Below are 16193 nucleotides of genomic sequence, written 5' to 3'. Positions count from 1 at the left end.
CCCTCCCTGTGCTCCCCGCCTGGGGCCGCCTGGGTGGACGGGGCGTCCGTCTGCCCACCTGCCGCCCCTCACGGGGCACGCCTGTGGTGCCCCTCCTGAGCTCCGTGCTCCTGGACAAGACGCAGTGGGAGACCCCCCGCCGGTTCAACCCAGGCCACTTCCTGGACGCCGACGGGCGCTTCGTGAAGCGGGCGGCCTTCCTGCCTTTTTCTGCAGGTACCACAGCCCTGCGGGCGGCGGCCTGGTCCCCAGGGCCTCGAGAGCTCAGGGTCCCCAGCCCGCAGGGCTCCCCCCACCCCGCCACGGCCTCCGGCACCCACCCCGCACCCCGCGTCCCCTGCAGGCTGCCGCGTCTGCGTCGGGGAGAGCCTGGCCAGGTCGGAGCTGTTCCTGCTGTTCTCAGGCCTCCTGCAGAGGTACCGCCTGCTGCCCCCGCCCGGCCTCAGCTCCGCCACCCTGGGCACCACGCCCGCCCTGGCCTTCACCACGCGGCCGCCGGCCCAGGCCCTGTGTGCGGTGCCCAGGCTGCAGGGGCGCTGACCACGAGAGGCCTGGCCTGACTATGGGACAAAGTCCCAGGGCCGGGGAGGGTCTGAGTCACTCCCAGCTTGGGGTGCTCGGCAGGTGATGGAGACAGGACGGAAGGACGGATGGCTCCCCCCACTGGGCTCTCTGCCGTGGCCACCACAGGCTGCATATCCCAACCTCGGCCTGAGAGCCCCACCCAGGCCTGACCCTGTTCTGCCTCTCCCAGGCCCTACACCACAGGGCAGAGCTGGGTTCCCTCCTCCCTCCATCCCTACACCCTAGGGCATCGCTGCTGCCTGTCTGCACCTGGGCCCCCTGCAGACCCTCCAGGGCGCCCCCCCCCACGGGTGCAGCAGCCCCTCACAGGCCTCCCCGCAGCTCCCTGCTGCATCCCCCTCCACACTGTCCCCATCTGGTTCCCCAGCAGGGCCAGCGTCGCCAGACAACACCTGCCAGGCACAGAGGTGCCACCCACCTGCAGCTGGGGATGCAGGCAGATGGCAGGGGCTGCTGGGCCCCGGGATGACGTCCACCCAGAGGCCAGCCTCAGACCAGCGTTCCCGCTTGCTCTGTGCCGTGCCCCGCCCTGCCCTGGGTCCAGCGGGCCTCCTGCAGACCCCACCCCGTTCTCAGAGGTCCTGGGCACCGTGCTCAGGCAGCACTCTGCCCCTGGAGCTAGGCCCCTGAGCCCTGGGGCCACCACAGAGACGCCCTTAGCAGAAGACAAGCTAGTTGAGGGGCAGCAGCCACCCAGAGGGCGACGGCGGGGCTCAGGTGGGAAGGTTGAGTACGAGTTTGTAGGGAGGCCGCCTCCACAAGCCTCTTCTCTGGTCCACTCTGACTCCCCACTCCTCTTCCACATCTGCCCCGAGACCCTCCCCATGAACCGGCTCCTTGTCTCTGCGTGGAGGTCACCTCTCCGAGGAGGAGCACAGAGGGGCCAGCTGGCGGTGGGTGGAGGGCCGGGGCCCGGGACGTGGCAGGAGGTTAGCGATGCTGGAGGATTCTGCACAAAGTGCTGAGACCACACCGATGCCTTCCCAACACCTTGTCCATGAGCTGGATGGGGGCAAACAAACCGTGGCTTCCGCCCTCCTGGAGCTCAGAGCTTGCCGCCTGGACCAGAGGGAGGCACAGGGCTGGGGGCACACAGGAAAAGCCTCTGTTCCCAGCTGGGCACCAGAAGGCCTTCCTGGAGGAGAGCGGACACTGGGGAGTGTCAGATGAGTGCAAATTGAAAAGCCTGTGACCGCGCTAAGCCGCAGTGACCACGTGGGGAGGCTACCCTTGGGACGTGAACTGGTGAGCAGGGTGGGGTGGGAGAGCGAGGCCCAGGGCTTCCAGTGCCAGCCACCCTGTGACCCTCCAGGGGCTTCAAATGGAACGACCCAGGACGCACCAGTCAGCATGCAGATCTTGGGGCAGGGGGTGGGGTGTGGGGAGGGAAAGCTTCCTAATAATGAAGGGCAGGGCTGTGGCCATGATACATTACAGTGGGCCCGGGAAGGGGAGGGTGGTCCCCACATCCCTGGAAGGGGCTGGGGGCAGGGCAGCGAGGGTTCACTGTGTCCTTCTCTTCTTGTCGGTTTGGAACACCTGGCGTTGAACGCGGGGTGCAGGGAGCCCGCCTCACCCAGGGCACAGCCGAGGTACCAAGCTTCATTCTGCAGGGTGGGCAGAATGTTCCGGAGGCCACAGAACTGGCCCAAAGCTGCTGTGGGAAGAGACTCGGCTTTCTGGCAGCGGGCCCTGGTGGGATGAGGTGGGTACAGCTGTAAGGAGGGAAAATGCTAGCATCGCCATCGCAAGACCCCTGCTCTCTGCCGTGGACCCAGAGCAGGAACCGTGGCCGCGGCACCTCCCGGGACATCCCACTGGGCCCAGGTGCAGGACCCAGAAACTAAGGCGCTTATTTTCTAACTTACAAGAATAGGTGACAAGATGAACCACTTTCAAAGGTGATGTTAAGTTTTCTCAAAAGAATCTGGTTGGTTGGTTGACGGTTTACGACAGTTATTTTAATTTGCCAAAAACAAATTTAAAAAGCCGTCCTGCTGGGTTGGAAGGGGTAGATCCTGGCAGAAAAGGATTTAAAAATGTGCTGCTCGGACTTCCCTGCTGGCGCAGTGGTTAAGAATCCGCCTGCCAAGGCAGGGCACACGGGTTCGAGCCCCGGTCTGGGAAGATCCCACATGCCGCGGAGCAACTAGGTCCATGCGCCACAGCTACTGAGCCTGCGCTCTAGAGCCCATGCGCCACAACAAGAGAAGCCACCCAATGAGAAGCCCGCGCACCGCAACGAAGAGTAGCCCCGGCTCGCCACAACTAGAGAAAGCCTGCGCGCAGCAACAGAGACCCAACACAGCCAAAAATAAATCAATAAACTTTTAAAAAATAATAAAAAATACAAACGCGCTGCTGCTCGGGGCAGCCCGGCCCCACAGGTGGCCTTGGCGGCTCGAACGCAGCTGAGGGGGGCGGGGCGCCGGTGGGCAGAGACACAGCTGGGAACAACGGTGACCCCGGGGTGTCCGTGCATGGCGTTGGGAGTTGGGGAACCCTGTTTCTGGGCCGAGGCTCCGGCGGGGATGGGGCTTCACTGGGGGGACGCCCCTGGGACGTCAGGCGGGGGCTCGGCGCCCAGGCATGCAGATCACTGCCGCTTGGCGCCCTCAGGCGGTGGGCTGCTCGTCACCTGCCCCAGAGCATCTCCGCCTCCCACCCCAGGGGGCGGTCACCCCAGTCCAGATGCACATCTGTGGGGGACTGGGCAGAGGGCTGGTGTGAGCGAGACCCTCGTCCCCCCCAGTCCAGGGCTTGGGCCCCACCCTCTCTCGGCAGGGGACCCAGGCCTCCATTCTCAGTCTCCCCTTGCCCCCGCCTTGAAATGGCCAGAGCCGGACCAGCTGGCTGGGGCCCAAGAGAGCCGAGAGCACCTGGCCTCTGGGGAAACCGATCCCTTCCCCCTGCTTTATGTCGACAGGAACGAAGCACGTTTTGCCAAGTTTGACGTCTGTCGTCTGACCCACGAAACCAACCCCTGGACCCGCCTGCCGGACTCAAGACAGTCTGAAAGCTTCTTCAGCTCCTCAGCAAGGGATGTGGGACTAGGAACTGGGGACGGTGGACATCTGCCCAGCCCCTGGGGCTGCCCCCGACCCCTGCCGAAAGGCAGAAACCCTCCCCGCTACCCAGTGTGCAGATCGACCCCAGGGTGGGAGCTGACAGGTCAGTCATCTCACATTCTAGTTGGTTTTGTTTCTTTCTTTTTTGTTTTTGAGGTACGCGGGCCTCTCACTGTTCTGTCCTCTCCCGTTGCCGAGCACAGGCTCCGGACGCACAGGCTCAGCGGCCATGGCTCACGGGCCCAGCCGCTCCGCGGCATGTGGGATCTTCCCGGACCGGGGCACGAACCCGTGTCCCCTGCATCGGCAGGCGGACTCTCAACCACTGTGCCACCAGGGAAGCCCTGTTTCATTTTTTAAAGTATTTTTCTTACTGTGGTAAAACATAGCGAACATACAATTTACTGTCCTACCCGCTTCTCAGTGTCCAGTTCCGGAACATCACGCTCGTTCACGCTGTTGAGGAACCGTCAACACCATCCACGCACAGAACATTCTCGTCTTTCCAAACTGAGACTCTGTCCCATTAAACACCAGCTCCCCTCCCCCTCCCCCGGGCCCCCACCCCCTACTTTCTGTCTCTCCAGGGACCTCGCAGAAGTGGAATCACACAGTATTTGTCCTTCTGTAACAGTTTATTTCACTGAGCATCACATCCTCAAAGTCCATCACGATGTGTCAGTTTCCTCCCTTCTAAAGGCTGAGTCACAGCCCATCTTACGGATGAAGCAACTTTAAACCGCTCACCCTTTGTCGGACACTCCAAGCTTTAGATCCTGTTTCTCGCTGGCTGTGCGGCTTTTGGGAGAAGCGTCCGCGGGCAGACGTCCATCAAGGGCCCCCTGGCATCGTGGGTCAGGAGGGGGCAGGTGGGCTGGACGTGAGGACTGGGCTCACGTGGGTTGGTCAGTCCCTGGACAGTCTGTTCCCAAGGCTGCAGTGCCCCAGCCTCTTGAGGGGGAACCTCTGGGGGCCGGCGGGTGGCTCTTGGTCCAGATCTGCCTTTGGTTCCAGGGCTGGCCCCTGGCCACACCGCATCAGCCCTAAAGCACCAGCGAACCCTCCAGAACAGACATACAGGCTGCGGTCTCAGCTCCTGGGGCTGCAGGGGCTTTGACTGGAGACGTTCTTCTGTGAGACCAGAACCCAACGGTGTTGCGTGGCCGCCACCCACCTCGCAGGGCAAACCCGTGGTGGGGGAGAGCACACTGGGGGCAGGGGTCCCGGCTCGGGCGTCTAACTTCCCAAGGCCCCTCCGTCCCAGCTTCCTTCCCGCCGCGCAGGGACACTCTGGCTGGTCACTGTATCCTTACAGGACCGACGGGACACACTCAACACCAGTTTACCCAAAGTGGACGCGAGCCTCCTGGGGGTGCAGAAGCAGCTGAGTCCCCACATCCCACAGGCGAGGCCAATAGGAAACACCTGCTTCTCAGCCATAAACCTGACAACTACCGGCTCCGTGGCGGTGGCTTCCTCGGAGGGCCAGGGTGCGGGGGCTGAGGCTTTGACAGGCCAGTGAGCTCGGCCGCAGCTCAGAAAAAGCCCCGCCAGCTCCATCCTGATCCCTCGGGGTGCCGTGGCCGCTGACCTGACGGACGCCCGGGACGCCCCCCACAACAGGTGGGGGCGCTCCACCTGCCCCCTCGGGGAGATGCTCCTCAGCCCACGGACGGACACGGTGGCCGGCGAGCCTAGTACCCGTGCGCAGCCACCAGGCTCAGACCCTCCACATCAACTGACCCCTGGGGCCATCAGAGTGCCACCTATGACCACACAGGGACCCCAGGAACCGCCTGGACCCTGAGCTTGGTACCGCACCAAGCGATGCATCACCTCCCCTGCGCCTTCTGCTGGGGGGACACCGCAGAGGACGGCACTGCACACCCTACGGGAGCCCCCTAAGTCAGTGTCCAAGAGCCTCTGTGCACAAGGGGAGCGCCTGGCTCTCCTGGGCCGTTTCACATTAACAGGAGATGAGGACCCAGTACCACCATGTTTCCCTTTTCGATTTGGCTGCCAGGAAACCCAGAGCTATGTTCCTGATCAGTCAACCCGGATCCCTTAAGGAGAACCTGCCCCTTCCGTGTGTCCTGTGGACCTTCCTTTATTGTACGTCTATTTCTCAACCAGGATCCCTTAAAGAGAACCTGCCCCTTCCTTGTGTCCTGTGGACCTTCCTTTATTGTACGTCTATTTCTCAGCCCAGATCCCTTAAAGAGAACCTGCCCCTTCCCTGTGTCCTGTGGACCTTCCTTTATTGTACGTCTATTTCTCAGTGTTTTTAAAATGCCTCAAAGCTTAGGGACAGTGAGGCTGGCACCCGGGCGGCTGCATCGTCCACAGATTACTTGCAGAACCGCGATGGCTCGTCGTCACAGGGTGCTTTCCCGTCGGGGACCTCACCTCACCTGAGGGCCTCCAGGAGGGCTGGGCCTCCTCACTCCGTCTCCAAGGTCTGCAAGGCCGAAGGAGGTGCCTGGCCAGTGGCTCCCACCCAGAACTGGACGTGTGTGCGTGTGTGCCCAGTGGGCAGGGGCAGGCCAGAGGCCCCTCAGGGAGCAGCACAGCAGCCCCTCATGGGGGGGAGCAGACGAGACTCCAGCGTGGACGAGACTCGCCACGTGGGGTGGCGTGACCCTGAGTCCGGGGTCACAGGTAAGAAGAGGGAAAGGCCCCAAGTGGTCAGCGAGGGACCTGCCCGGGCCCTCGAGACGTGTGGCCCTCCTGGGCTCGGGTCACCCCTCCTCGGGCCACCACCCCCACCTCCGCCATTCAGACACTGAATTGAACTGAACTGAACTGGGGATGCTGCTCTGAGGCGAAATCCCCGAGGGCCACGGTCAGGGCCCAGCCAAGCCAGGAGTGGCCACAGGAAGGCCCGGGACCTCATTCTGGAATAAAGGGCCCCCGTTACTCACGGGCTGTCAGCATGGAGTTCACGACAGAGCTGCCCACGTGACGCAGTCTCTTGGACTCTGCTTTCCTACTGCCCCCTGGTTACGTGGCTCACAAACCTGCAACCGGAGCAGGACTCCGGGCTCGGGCCCCTCTGCTTCACTCGGGGTCACCGGGGGCAGCCCCCCCACCCCATCACGGGAGCCTCGAAGCCGCGTGGTGCCCACGCGTCCCCCAGGCTGGAGCTGACCATGCTCGAGGGGCAGAGCATCACAGACTCGGTGGAGAGTTTCAAAACGGCACAGCCACCCGCCACCACGTCTGACTGTCTGTGGAGATGGCCTGGCTGCACGCGCTCCTCCGGGGATGGGGGACAGAGCAGGTGCTTCCCGGCTGGGCAGGTGCGGGAGGGCAGCGCGTGTCCCCTGCCGACACCTGGAAACACGGCCTGAAGAGCAGGGGTCAGCCTGCAGCCAGAAAACTATACGAGGGGCTCGCCTGGACGCCGTCCCGGGAGGCCACGGAGCCCACGCCCCACAGGCAGGGAACGAGTCACACGACAAGAGCCACGGCCTCCAGAGGCCGGTTTTTATTGAAAATACACCCAGGTTTTCCCTTTAAGTGGCCAGCGGAGCCGTGGCCTGCCTGAGGAGGGAGGCGAGATGGATGAGCCACAGCCCAGGCCCCTAGGTGAACGCAGGCAGGTGGCCAGGCAGCCGGCACCAAGGGACCGCCAGACCCATGGGGGGGGACCAAGCCCCCACACGGATGGACCACAGCGGGCGGGGAGGGCCAGCTCTGGTGACCTCTAAGACACCCCTGGGACAAAAACGGGCATTTCCCTTAATAAGCAACTTCCTTGGGGGCCTGAGGGCCACTGGGAGGGCGGCTTATTTCAGAGTGACTGTGTTCTGCTGTGAAGGGGTTAAAACTGTCATCCCCTATAAACAATGTCTGGCCGAGGAATCAGGAGAGAGCAGTGGTCCCTCCAAGGGTCAGGGGCCAGGAGGGCCAGGGACCCCATCCCCGCACCCCCGCGCCGCCCGCTAGGAGAGCAGCTGCAGAACCTGCCGGACGCGCTGGGTCCTCCCCGGCAGCGGGGCGTCGGCGCTTGCACGCGCTTCGTCCAGCTCCCGCATCAGCACCTCTGCCTTCCGCACCGTCAGCTCGCGGGCCTGGCCCCTGAGCCCCTCCAGGTAGGCCAGCAAGGTGGAGAAGTGCTCGTCGGGGACCTGGACGGGGCAGAGAACACTCGTCAGGGCTGGGCGGGGGGCGCGTGGAGACGCAGGATGTCCACACTGCGGGCCCCGGGCCTGCGAGGGGACCGTCCAGCCCTCAGCACCCTCAGGCCGGGCCCCGAGGAGTTGCTCCAGGACGACGGGCTGGGGGAGGTGGAAAGGGCGGCCAGCCCGCTGTCCTCTCCTGGCCCCCGCTCTTCTCCCCACAGACTCCGGCTTGCGTTCCAGAGGCTGGCAGATGTCAGTTTTCACACCCTCCTGAAATGCCACTAAGTCAACAGTAAGCAGATACATTTTTAAAGAGATAAATCGGGCTTCCCTGGTGGTGCAGTGGTTAAGAATCCGCCTGCCGATGCAGGGGACATGGGTTCAAGCCCTGGTCCGGGAAGATCCCACATGCCGCGGAGCAACTAAGCCCCTGCACCACAAATACTAAGCCTGCGCTCCAGAGCCCGTGGGCCACAACTCCTGAGCCCGTGAGCCACAACTACTGAGCCCGTGTGCCACAACTACTGAAGCCCACGTGCCTAGAGCCTGTGCTCCACAAGAGAAGCCACCGCAATGAGAAGCCCCCGCTTGCCACAACTAGAGAAAGCCCGTGTGCAGCAACAAAGACCCAATGCAGCCAAAAATAAAAAAATATAAATTTATTTAAAAAACAATAAAGAGCTAAATCTCTTAGAACAAAGAGAGTAGAGGAAAAGGTAAGAGCGACAAGGTTTTGGGGCTGGAGATGAACGATGGTGGCGCAGACCTGATGAAGGTGAAGCTAAAGCCGAGAAACGCAAGTCACGCTGCAGACCATGCCCGCACCCAAGCCCGGGCTCCAGAACTGGCCGTGTGGGCACTGCTGGAGTGAGACTCAAAAGATGGGGCTAAAAACAGGGGCGACTGAAGTCCACTTCCAAAGCAGCAAGTGACTCACACCGACTTCAAAACCTGAGGGCCACAGGGGGGAGGGGCAGGTGCCCTGAGCTGGCCCAGTGGGGAGTGGGGGGTGGTCCTGGGGAAGGAGGCCCAGGTAGCATCCCCCAGCCTGGGGCTCCGATTCCTGCGGCATTGCTGGCTTGGCCCGGCCCAGGCTTTGCACCCCGCTGTCCCCCACCCGCCCAACAGCCATGGCCTGATTTCAGAACTCAGCTCACAGGTGCCTCCTCCACGGAGGGTGCCCCACCCCCCATCAAGTGCACGCAGGGCCGAGTCCGCCCTCAACTTCCCCGCCGGTGGAGCCACTTAACCATCATAATGAAAGCCACACAATCGTCACAGATGGTGACGGCGGCCCCAGATAAATGGATTACAAGCCACTGAATAAAACAGCAGAGTCCACGCTGAAGCGGGAAGCCACAGTCCACTGGAGCGGGGGTGGCGAAGCTCCTCCTTATCGGAGACGGGATGAAGGAAACAGAAAAGCCCCAGACAGGGCCACAGCGGGCTAGTGAGAGTGACGAGAGACGGGCAGCCCCCAAAGACACGGGCCTGTTACTGAAAGAATCAGTAACTCTGTAGGAACAAACCCGACAGCCACCACCCACGTCACGTGATCAACATCGACACCAAGCCACACGGACCAGCTACGAGGAGGACGAACACAAACATTTATTTCCCCGAGTCGGATGGGCACCTAACCAACCACGCCGGCCACGCCCTACCACACGACTGCCCTTGCAAGCACGTCAGGGTCACGAGGGTCAGTAAGATGAGGGACATGCCAGACTGGACAAGACAGAGGGGCAGACACCAGGTGAGTGCGGTTCTCGACAGGCCCCCGCCCAAGGATGTCACCAAGAACGTGTAGTAGTGACCACGTGACGTGGAGCCCTGACTCAGGCTGGGTTGTTGTCCCGCAGGATGCCCTGAGGTGTAGCAGGCGCACACTGGAGTGTCTGGGGGTGATGGCAGCTCCCAGCCTCGGCCTGATAGCCACACCCCACGAGCATCCACAGGGGGAGAGTGGAACTTCCAAGCACGCGGACGGGGCCTTCCTGGAACGGCAGCCGCCTCCTGCAGCTGGGAGCCTGGAGCTCCACGGATGAGTCCGGCCGCTGGGCAAGCCTGGCAGGGGTTCTGACTCCCTGACACTGAGCGGGTCCCTCCCCGAGCCCGGGTTTCATCTCTGTAAAACGAAGGGCTGGACGGGGTGCTCCCCAGGGCACCGCCCCCGCACCGAGTGTGCACCCACCTGGTCACGGTCATACATATGCAGCAGCAGCCAGGTCTGCCTCGTCTTCTGAAACCTCCAGCTCTCGTGCTGCTGGGCCCAGCTGGGGAGGCAAGGACACGACGTCTCAGGTACCGCACAGGGGGAGCCGGAAGGCCTGCACCCACTGGCCTGGGTGGCCTTTCCTTGGCTGGGGGGGCGGGACATCTGCAGAGGACCCTCCCAGCGCGAGGGCGGGAGGGGGCTCTCGGGGTTCTGCACCAGGAGGACCGTCGCCCCCGCACGCCTGCCGGGGGCCCTCGGCCAGGACGGCAGGACCAGGGGGCACAAGGACACTTTCTTTCAGCCCTGCACAGCCATCGTTCCACGATCCTAACGTGAACACTCCGACTTTCACGAACTCAGTCCTTCTTCCAGAAACGTTTATCGTGCAGGACGGCAGGACCGCCGACTGGAGCAGGCGTGGCCTTCACGCCATGAGCTGGGCGTCAGGGAGGAGCCAGGAGCCCTGACCCCAAGGGCCACGCAGGGGTCCCATTGGCCCAGCCCGCACGTCACCACCCAAAGGCCTCGGACGCACCGGGCCCCCAGGTATGAGGACGCTGCGGCAAAGCGCGGCTGCTCCTGTGGAGCCAGGCTGAAGGGGCCCGAGGTGGAGGAAGCAGGCCATGTCGGGAGCCAGTGCCCAGGGGAGACCCGAACGCTGGGGCGGAGGCCCCGAGACGGACAGAGGCCTGTGTGTCTGGGACCCAGGCGCTGGCGGCGTGGAGCGGGCAGAGTGCGGGCTCTGGGGCTGCAGGACGGCGGGAGGGTCGGCCTCCCTAACCGCCCAGCCGGCTCATTCCCTCAGGACAAGCAGCCCCGTGGCTGGCGGGGCTGAGGCAGAAGCACACTCTTCACGCCTGTGGAGTTTCCCACATGCCGTGTCACGTGACGGCACAGCCACCCAGGCCCCGCCCCATGTCTGCCCGGGGACCACGGGCACTTCGCGTGGCAGCCACTGACGAGCCGGACCTGGCCACAGCTCCTGGGGGACCAACACCCCGCCTGTGCCTGGAGTCCCGCCTCCAGCGCTTAGTGGCGAGGCCGGGGTGACGTGTGTGCCCACGACAGGGCCCAGCTCAGTCTTCTGCACCCGCAGGGGCACCCCACCAGGAGGAGGGGGAAGGGAGGGAGGTGGGCGACTCGAGGGAGGGGAGGAAGAAAGGGAGAGAAGAAGGGCCACCAGGCTGGGGAGTCAGCGGCCCCTGGCCATCTCAGGCTCCTCTGCTGGCCCGACTGGGAGGGCACGCTGTGTGTGGGCCACCGCCACCAGTGGGGCCGCTCCCTGCTGCCAGTAACGACGGAACTGTCTCTCATCCTCTGCCTGCGAAAGTGGAGATGGCCCTTCAAGATGTTTCCTTCCCAGACGGATCAAAGTTACACAGAAGATGCTGGACACACGGGGTGGGGAGGAGGGAGCTTCCTTCCGAGCGCGGGCAAGCAGCCCTCTCTGGTGTCCATGTCCACGGTGCCCCCCGTGGTTCTGCAGTGCACCGCTTCCCCGCAAGTGTGCTGGCGCAGCTCCCGTGACCTCCCTGCTGCCCGTGAGCCCCTACGCTCCCTGGGCTCGGCCCGGCCCCTCACATCTGCTCCTCTGCAGTCTCCACAGGGCTCTCGCTCTCGCTCCAGTTAAGCAGTCTTTATAATAAAGAATGCCCCCGCACTGGCCCCAATTCAGTTACTGTGTCATCCCACCTGCATCGCGCCCTGGCCAACTCATCTGCCCTGGAAGACCTCGCTCTTCCCAGGGTCTCAAGGTCCCTCCTGAGCTGCCAGAGGGTTTGGGAGGGAAGGACCACCTCAGGCCTGGCTCCCTCACTGCTGCACTGGTGACGCAGACGAGCTGGGCATCGGCCCGAAGCACTCCCTCCTCCCTGACCCCAGGGCTCTGACCAGGGTCAGCTCAACCCTGTGGTCCGCCGGGCCCCAGAAGCAGCTCAGGTGTCTGGAGCATCGGACTGGCTTCAGATGGGCTGTCCGGGCCCACGGGGAGCAAAGGGCACCCAGCTGGAGGCCTGGGGGTGGTGCAGCCCCACGGAAATCCACAACAGACAGAGGAGGCTCCCAGACACACCAGGACCACGTGAATGATGACCGAGTGACCACGGGGGCCCCCAGCCCCGCCCAGATATGCCTCCCCAGAAGGCAGGGACCCACAGATGGAGCATCTGCGTGACTCTGGTGAGCAGGGGAAGTGAGAGGTCAGAGGTCAGCAGGGAGAGAGCGCAGGCCCCGGGGGTGAGGGCCGAGCCCGACCCTCTCGAGGGGGTGCTGCACCGCGAGCAGCTCCCACGAGGACGCGGCTCTCAGCACCGTGAGGTCAGGGCCGAAGGATGTTCTTCCGACCCAGAGGGGTGAGAGGCAGGTACGTGCGCTGCCTGCAGTGCAGGACACAGATGAGACGGCTGCTCTGAAGCCACAGCACCCCACAGCTTCTGGTCCCCTGGGGAGCGCTGGGCAGGGCCGTCTGCACTGCTGAGTGGGTCCGCGGTCCCCTCCCCAGGACCCCCGTCTTCAGAGCAGTCCCCCGAGTGACAGCGGAGCCTGCAGGTGCCTCTCCTGGCTGCTTTGTACGGCCGTGTTCAGCACGGAAAATATCACCTCAGCTGCAGGTGGAAGGTGCCGGGACGGGACCAGGTGTCAACGAGGGGCCTGCTGGCCACCCCCGTACCCCCCACCCCCTGAACACAGCCCAGGGCCAGGCCCAGGGTCAGGGGAGGCTGCCGGGCAGCTCCCTCCGCCGGTGCGCAGGCTGGGCCTCCCCTCCCGCTGGGCTCCACGTGGCCCCCACCGGCCAGCCAATGGTGGCCCCTGCAGTGCGAGGAAGGCACCCGGGCTTCCCTGGGCGGGGAGGGACGCGGGCAGACCTTAACGGGAGCAGGCCCCCACGAGGAAGGGACGGCGCGCTCGGATATTCCAGCAGAGCCGAAGGGCTGCTCCCGGGGGCTCAGGCAGGCCCAGCACAAGGCCGGAGGCTCCCCAGGGCACCCGTCCCGGTTACGGCCTGTGCCCCCCTTTGTGCCAGAGCAGGCTCCGGCTGGGGCTGGGGGAATGGCAAGCCCCAGTCCATCCAGCAGGGGGGAGCCCTGCCCGGGCCCAGCGGGGCCCCAGGCTTGGGAGAGACGCAGGGTAGCGTCTAACGCTCTGCCACAGCCTCACGGGCTTCAGAGACAGCAGGGGGAGCGGGAGGGGGACGGGGGCGAGGAGGAGGGCGAGGCCTGGACCCTGGGCTGCCTGTGCAGCTGACTCATCGGTGCTCAGCCCGGTCCAGGAATCAGGAAGATTCCGCTTCATACAGAGCCAGGGCGGCCGGGCAGCTCCTCCTTCTTGGAAGACGGGGCTCTGAAATGCCCCCTCCCAGCCTATCGCTGGGTTCACACACGTCCTCAGGCCCCCCTGCCCTCCCAGAATCCTCTGCAGGGCCCCCAGAAACTCTGTTCTTGAACTGGCTCCAAGCCACCAACCCCAACCCTTGGCTGGATCTCGAGGACTCCACGGAAGAACACAGGTTCCTGGAGGGAGATGTGGGGCATGTGCGACATGTGACGAGAGCAATGGTGGTGACAGCAACAATGCTAACGGTGGCAATGACGGTGGGGTGGTGACGTGGATGGTGATGTCGGGGGGGGGTGGTGACGTGATTGGTGGTGGTGGTGATGTGAATGGTGACGGTGACGTGAATGGTGGCGGTGGTGACGTCGGTGCGGGCGGTGATGTAGGTGGGGTGACAAGGTTGACAGTGGCGGTGAGATGCCATGCTCAGCACACGGCCCTTGAGTCTTTCATGGTAGCTCCAAGGCCGGTATTTTGTCAGGCTGTCGCAACACTACGAGGCGCAGGTGAGTGAGACTCTTCACCTGCATCTTGTTGATCTGAGGTGGAGGCTGAGGGGTGGCCTTGCCCAAGCGCCCGCAACCACTGACCTGTCACTGCTGACCCCAATGGCTGAAGCTGCGCTTCCGGGCGCCAGACACAGCTGCGGAGGCTGCGACCACCCGCCCCCCCGGGGGCCCTGAGCCCGCAGCCCGCGTCCGTCTGCCTGCATCCCTCCGGGGCCGCGCACCTGCACAGGTAGTCCAAGGCCAGCGCGGCCCCCGAGCGCCTGGCTGCTGGGCTCTGGGCCACGGAGATGCCCGCTTCCTGCAGCCGCTTCCGGGCCTCTTTCTTCCTCTCCTTCTTCAGCTTCCTCTCCAGGACCCTCTGCTCCTCCGGGGACGCGGCTCCCTGGAAGCAAGGGCACCACCATCAGGGCTTCGGGAGCAGGTGCCACCGCGGCTCCCTGGACCCCGTGGCCCACGCTGGGCCGCTCGTCCTGGGATCCCGGGGGAAGTCCTGCAGGGTGGGGCGGGTGCTGCACGCACCCGCCGAGGACCCCCCCCCCCCCCGGCTCCAAGGGCGGCAGGAGGTGCCTGGGAGAGTCTCTCTGGGGCTGAGCGGGAAGGAGGCGCTGGGACCTGTGATGCGATCCCCCACCCCGCAAACCAAACAAGAGCGGAGTCCAAGGTCTCCTGATCACCCCGGAGGCCAGACCCAGCGAGTTCACTGTGATGCAGGCCGGAAGCCCTGGGGACCCGGCCACGGCCCCAGCACTTCCAGGGAGGCCTCTGGCGCTGGCCCCGCACACCCAGCGTCCACAGCCCCCATCCCGGAGAGCAAGGCCCAGCGGGGACTGTCTCATGCCCCGGCAGGCAGGCCGTCACAAATGCCAAACCCTGACCATCTTTGTGTTCCCACTCCACTCCCGCTCCTTCCAGAATCTTCTCAAACAAAAGAGCTGCTTTCCCCAGCTCCTCCTTCTCCGTAAACCATCTGGGATTTACCTGCCGTGGAGCTTCAGGGCTGCACCGGGTGACTCCTGGCAGCCCTGACATGGGACACACAGCCCACCTGCCCAGGAGGTGCCTCCATATGGGGCTCAGGGCTCCTTTCCTGGGGAGGAGTGGGGACCCGCCACCTTGCATGTATGCTCCATGCAGACCCGACCCACACTGCACTGTAGCCGGGCAGAAGGGGGGGGGGGACAGTGAGGGGGAGAGGGAGGGGGAGGGGAGAGGGAAGGGGAGAGGCGGGGGACAGTGGGAAGGAGAGGGAGCAGGGAGAGGGAGCAGGGAGAGGCAGGGGGAGGGAGGGGCCAGTGAGGAGAGGGACAGGGAGCGGGGAGAAGCAGGGAGACAGTGAGGGGGAGAGGCGGGGGAGGGGGAGAGAGAGGGGGACAGTGAGGGGGAGAGGGAGGGGAGAGGCAGGGGGACAGGGAGGGGGAGGGGAGAGGGAGGGGAGGGGAGAGGCGGTGGACAGTGGGAGGAGAGGGAGCAGGGAGAGGGAGAGGCAGGGGGAGAGGCAGGGGAGGGGGAGAGGGAGGGGGAGAGGGAGTGGAGAGGGAGGGGAGGAGAGAGGGAGGGGGAGGGGGAGGGGGAGGGGAGAGGGAGGGGGAGAGGGAGGGGAGGGGGAGAGGGAGGGGGAGAGGCAGGGGGACAGTGAGGGAGAGAGGGAGCAGGGAGAGGCAGGGGGACAGGGGGGGAGGGAGGGGCCCGTGAGGAGAGGGAGAGGGAGAGGGAGAGGGAGGGGGGAGAAGCAGGGAGACAGTGAGGGGGAGAGGCGGGGGAGGGGGGAGAGAGGGGGACAGTGAGGGGGAGAGGGAGGGGGAGAGGGGAGAGAGAGGGGGACAGTGAGGGGGAGAGGGAGGGGGAGAGGCAGGAGACTGAACACCCTGGAGGACAGGGCAGCAGGGGCTCTGACCACACAGCTGCCCGAAGGGTGTGTGTTTGCTTTAAAAATCACAACCATGCCTGAGACACCAACACCAGTGTCAGTCAGACTTCCGAGGACCGGGAATAAGATCCCGTTTTTAAAGCAGGGTATCCTTCACTGGAGTAGCACTGGCTCATAACGTTATGTAAACTTCTACAACAGCGCGCTCACAGCCAAACCTTTAGTTTCCATCTGTCACCCTGGGGTTGAGCCTCTAACCTGCCCCGCCCTCCCCCACCCCTCCCCTCTGGTAGCCACCACACTGACCTCTGCATCTCTGGTTTGCCTGCTTGTGATTTAGATTCCACGTGAGTGAAATCACACTGTCTGACTTATTCCAGCACTACTACACCCTCCAGGCCCTTCCACGTTGTCACAAATCCGAAGTGGGGTGCACTGGGGTCTAGGAGACACACCCCCTGGCTCACAGAGAAGCTGGCATTAAAAGCGGCA

At 64.2% G+C, this 16193-nt stretch overlaps 2 protein-coding genes across 2 annotated transcripts in view; one reads left to right on the top strand and one right to left on the bottom strand.

Annotated features, from left to right (window-relative positions):
• Positions 1 to 80: 80 nt before the first annotated feature.
• LOC116740509 lies at positions 81 to 3911 on the top strand (the record flags this gene model as incomplete). The annotated part of the gene is made up of 5 exons (XM_032606150.1): positions 81 to 216; positions 344 to 416; positions 953 to 2290; positions 3512 to 3756; positions 3857 to 3911. Coding segments are annotated over 3 exons (807 nt in total), but the record flags the coding sequence as incomplete, so codon positions are not given.
• A 3199-nt stretch (positions 3912 to 7110) lies between these two features.
• C15H7orf50 (chromosome 15 C7orf50 homolog) overlaps positions 7111 to 16193 on the bottom strand; it is a 98726-nt gene continuing 89643 nt past the window's right edge. Inside the window, exons 5-7 of the mRNA XM_032606308.1 lie at positions 14056 to 14216; positions 9972 to 10053; positions 7111 to 7783 (exon numbers count right to left, since the gene is read on the bottom strand). Coding sequence (XP_032462199.1) covers positions 7598 to 7783; positions 9972 to 10053; positions 14056 to 14216 — 429 coding nt within the window. The 3' untranslated portion in view covers positions 7111 to 7597. The remainder of the gene's footprint in view (positions 7784 to 9971; positions 10054 to 14055; positions 14217 to 16193) is intronic.

Source organism: Phocoena sinus, chromosome 15, assembly GCF_008692025.1.
Source record: "Phocoena sinus isolate mPhoSin1 chromosome 15, mPhoSin1.pri, whole genome shotgun sequence".
Classification (NCBI taxonomy): Eukaryota; Metazoa; Chordata; class Mammalia; order Artiodactyla; family Phocoenidae; genus Phocoena; species Phocoena sinus.
Note: the sequence above shows the minus strand (reverse complement) of the source record. Positions and strands in the feature narration are given on the sequence as shown.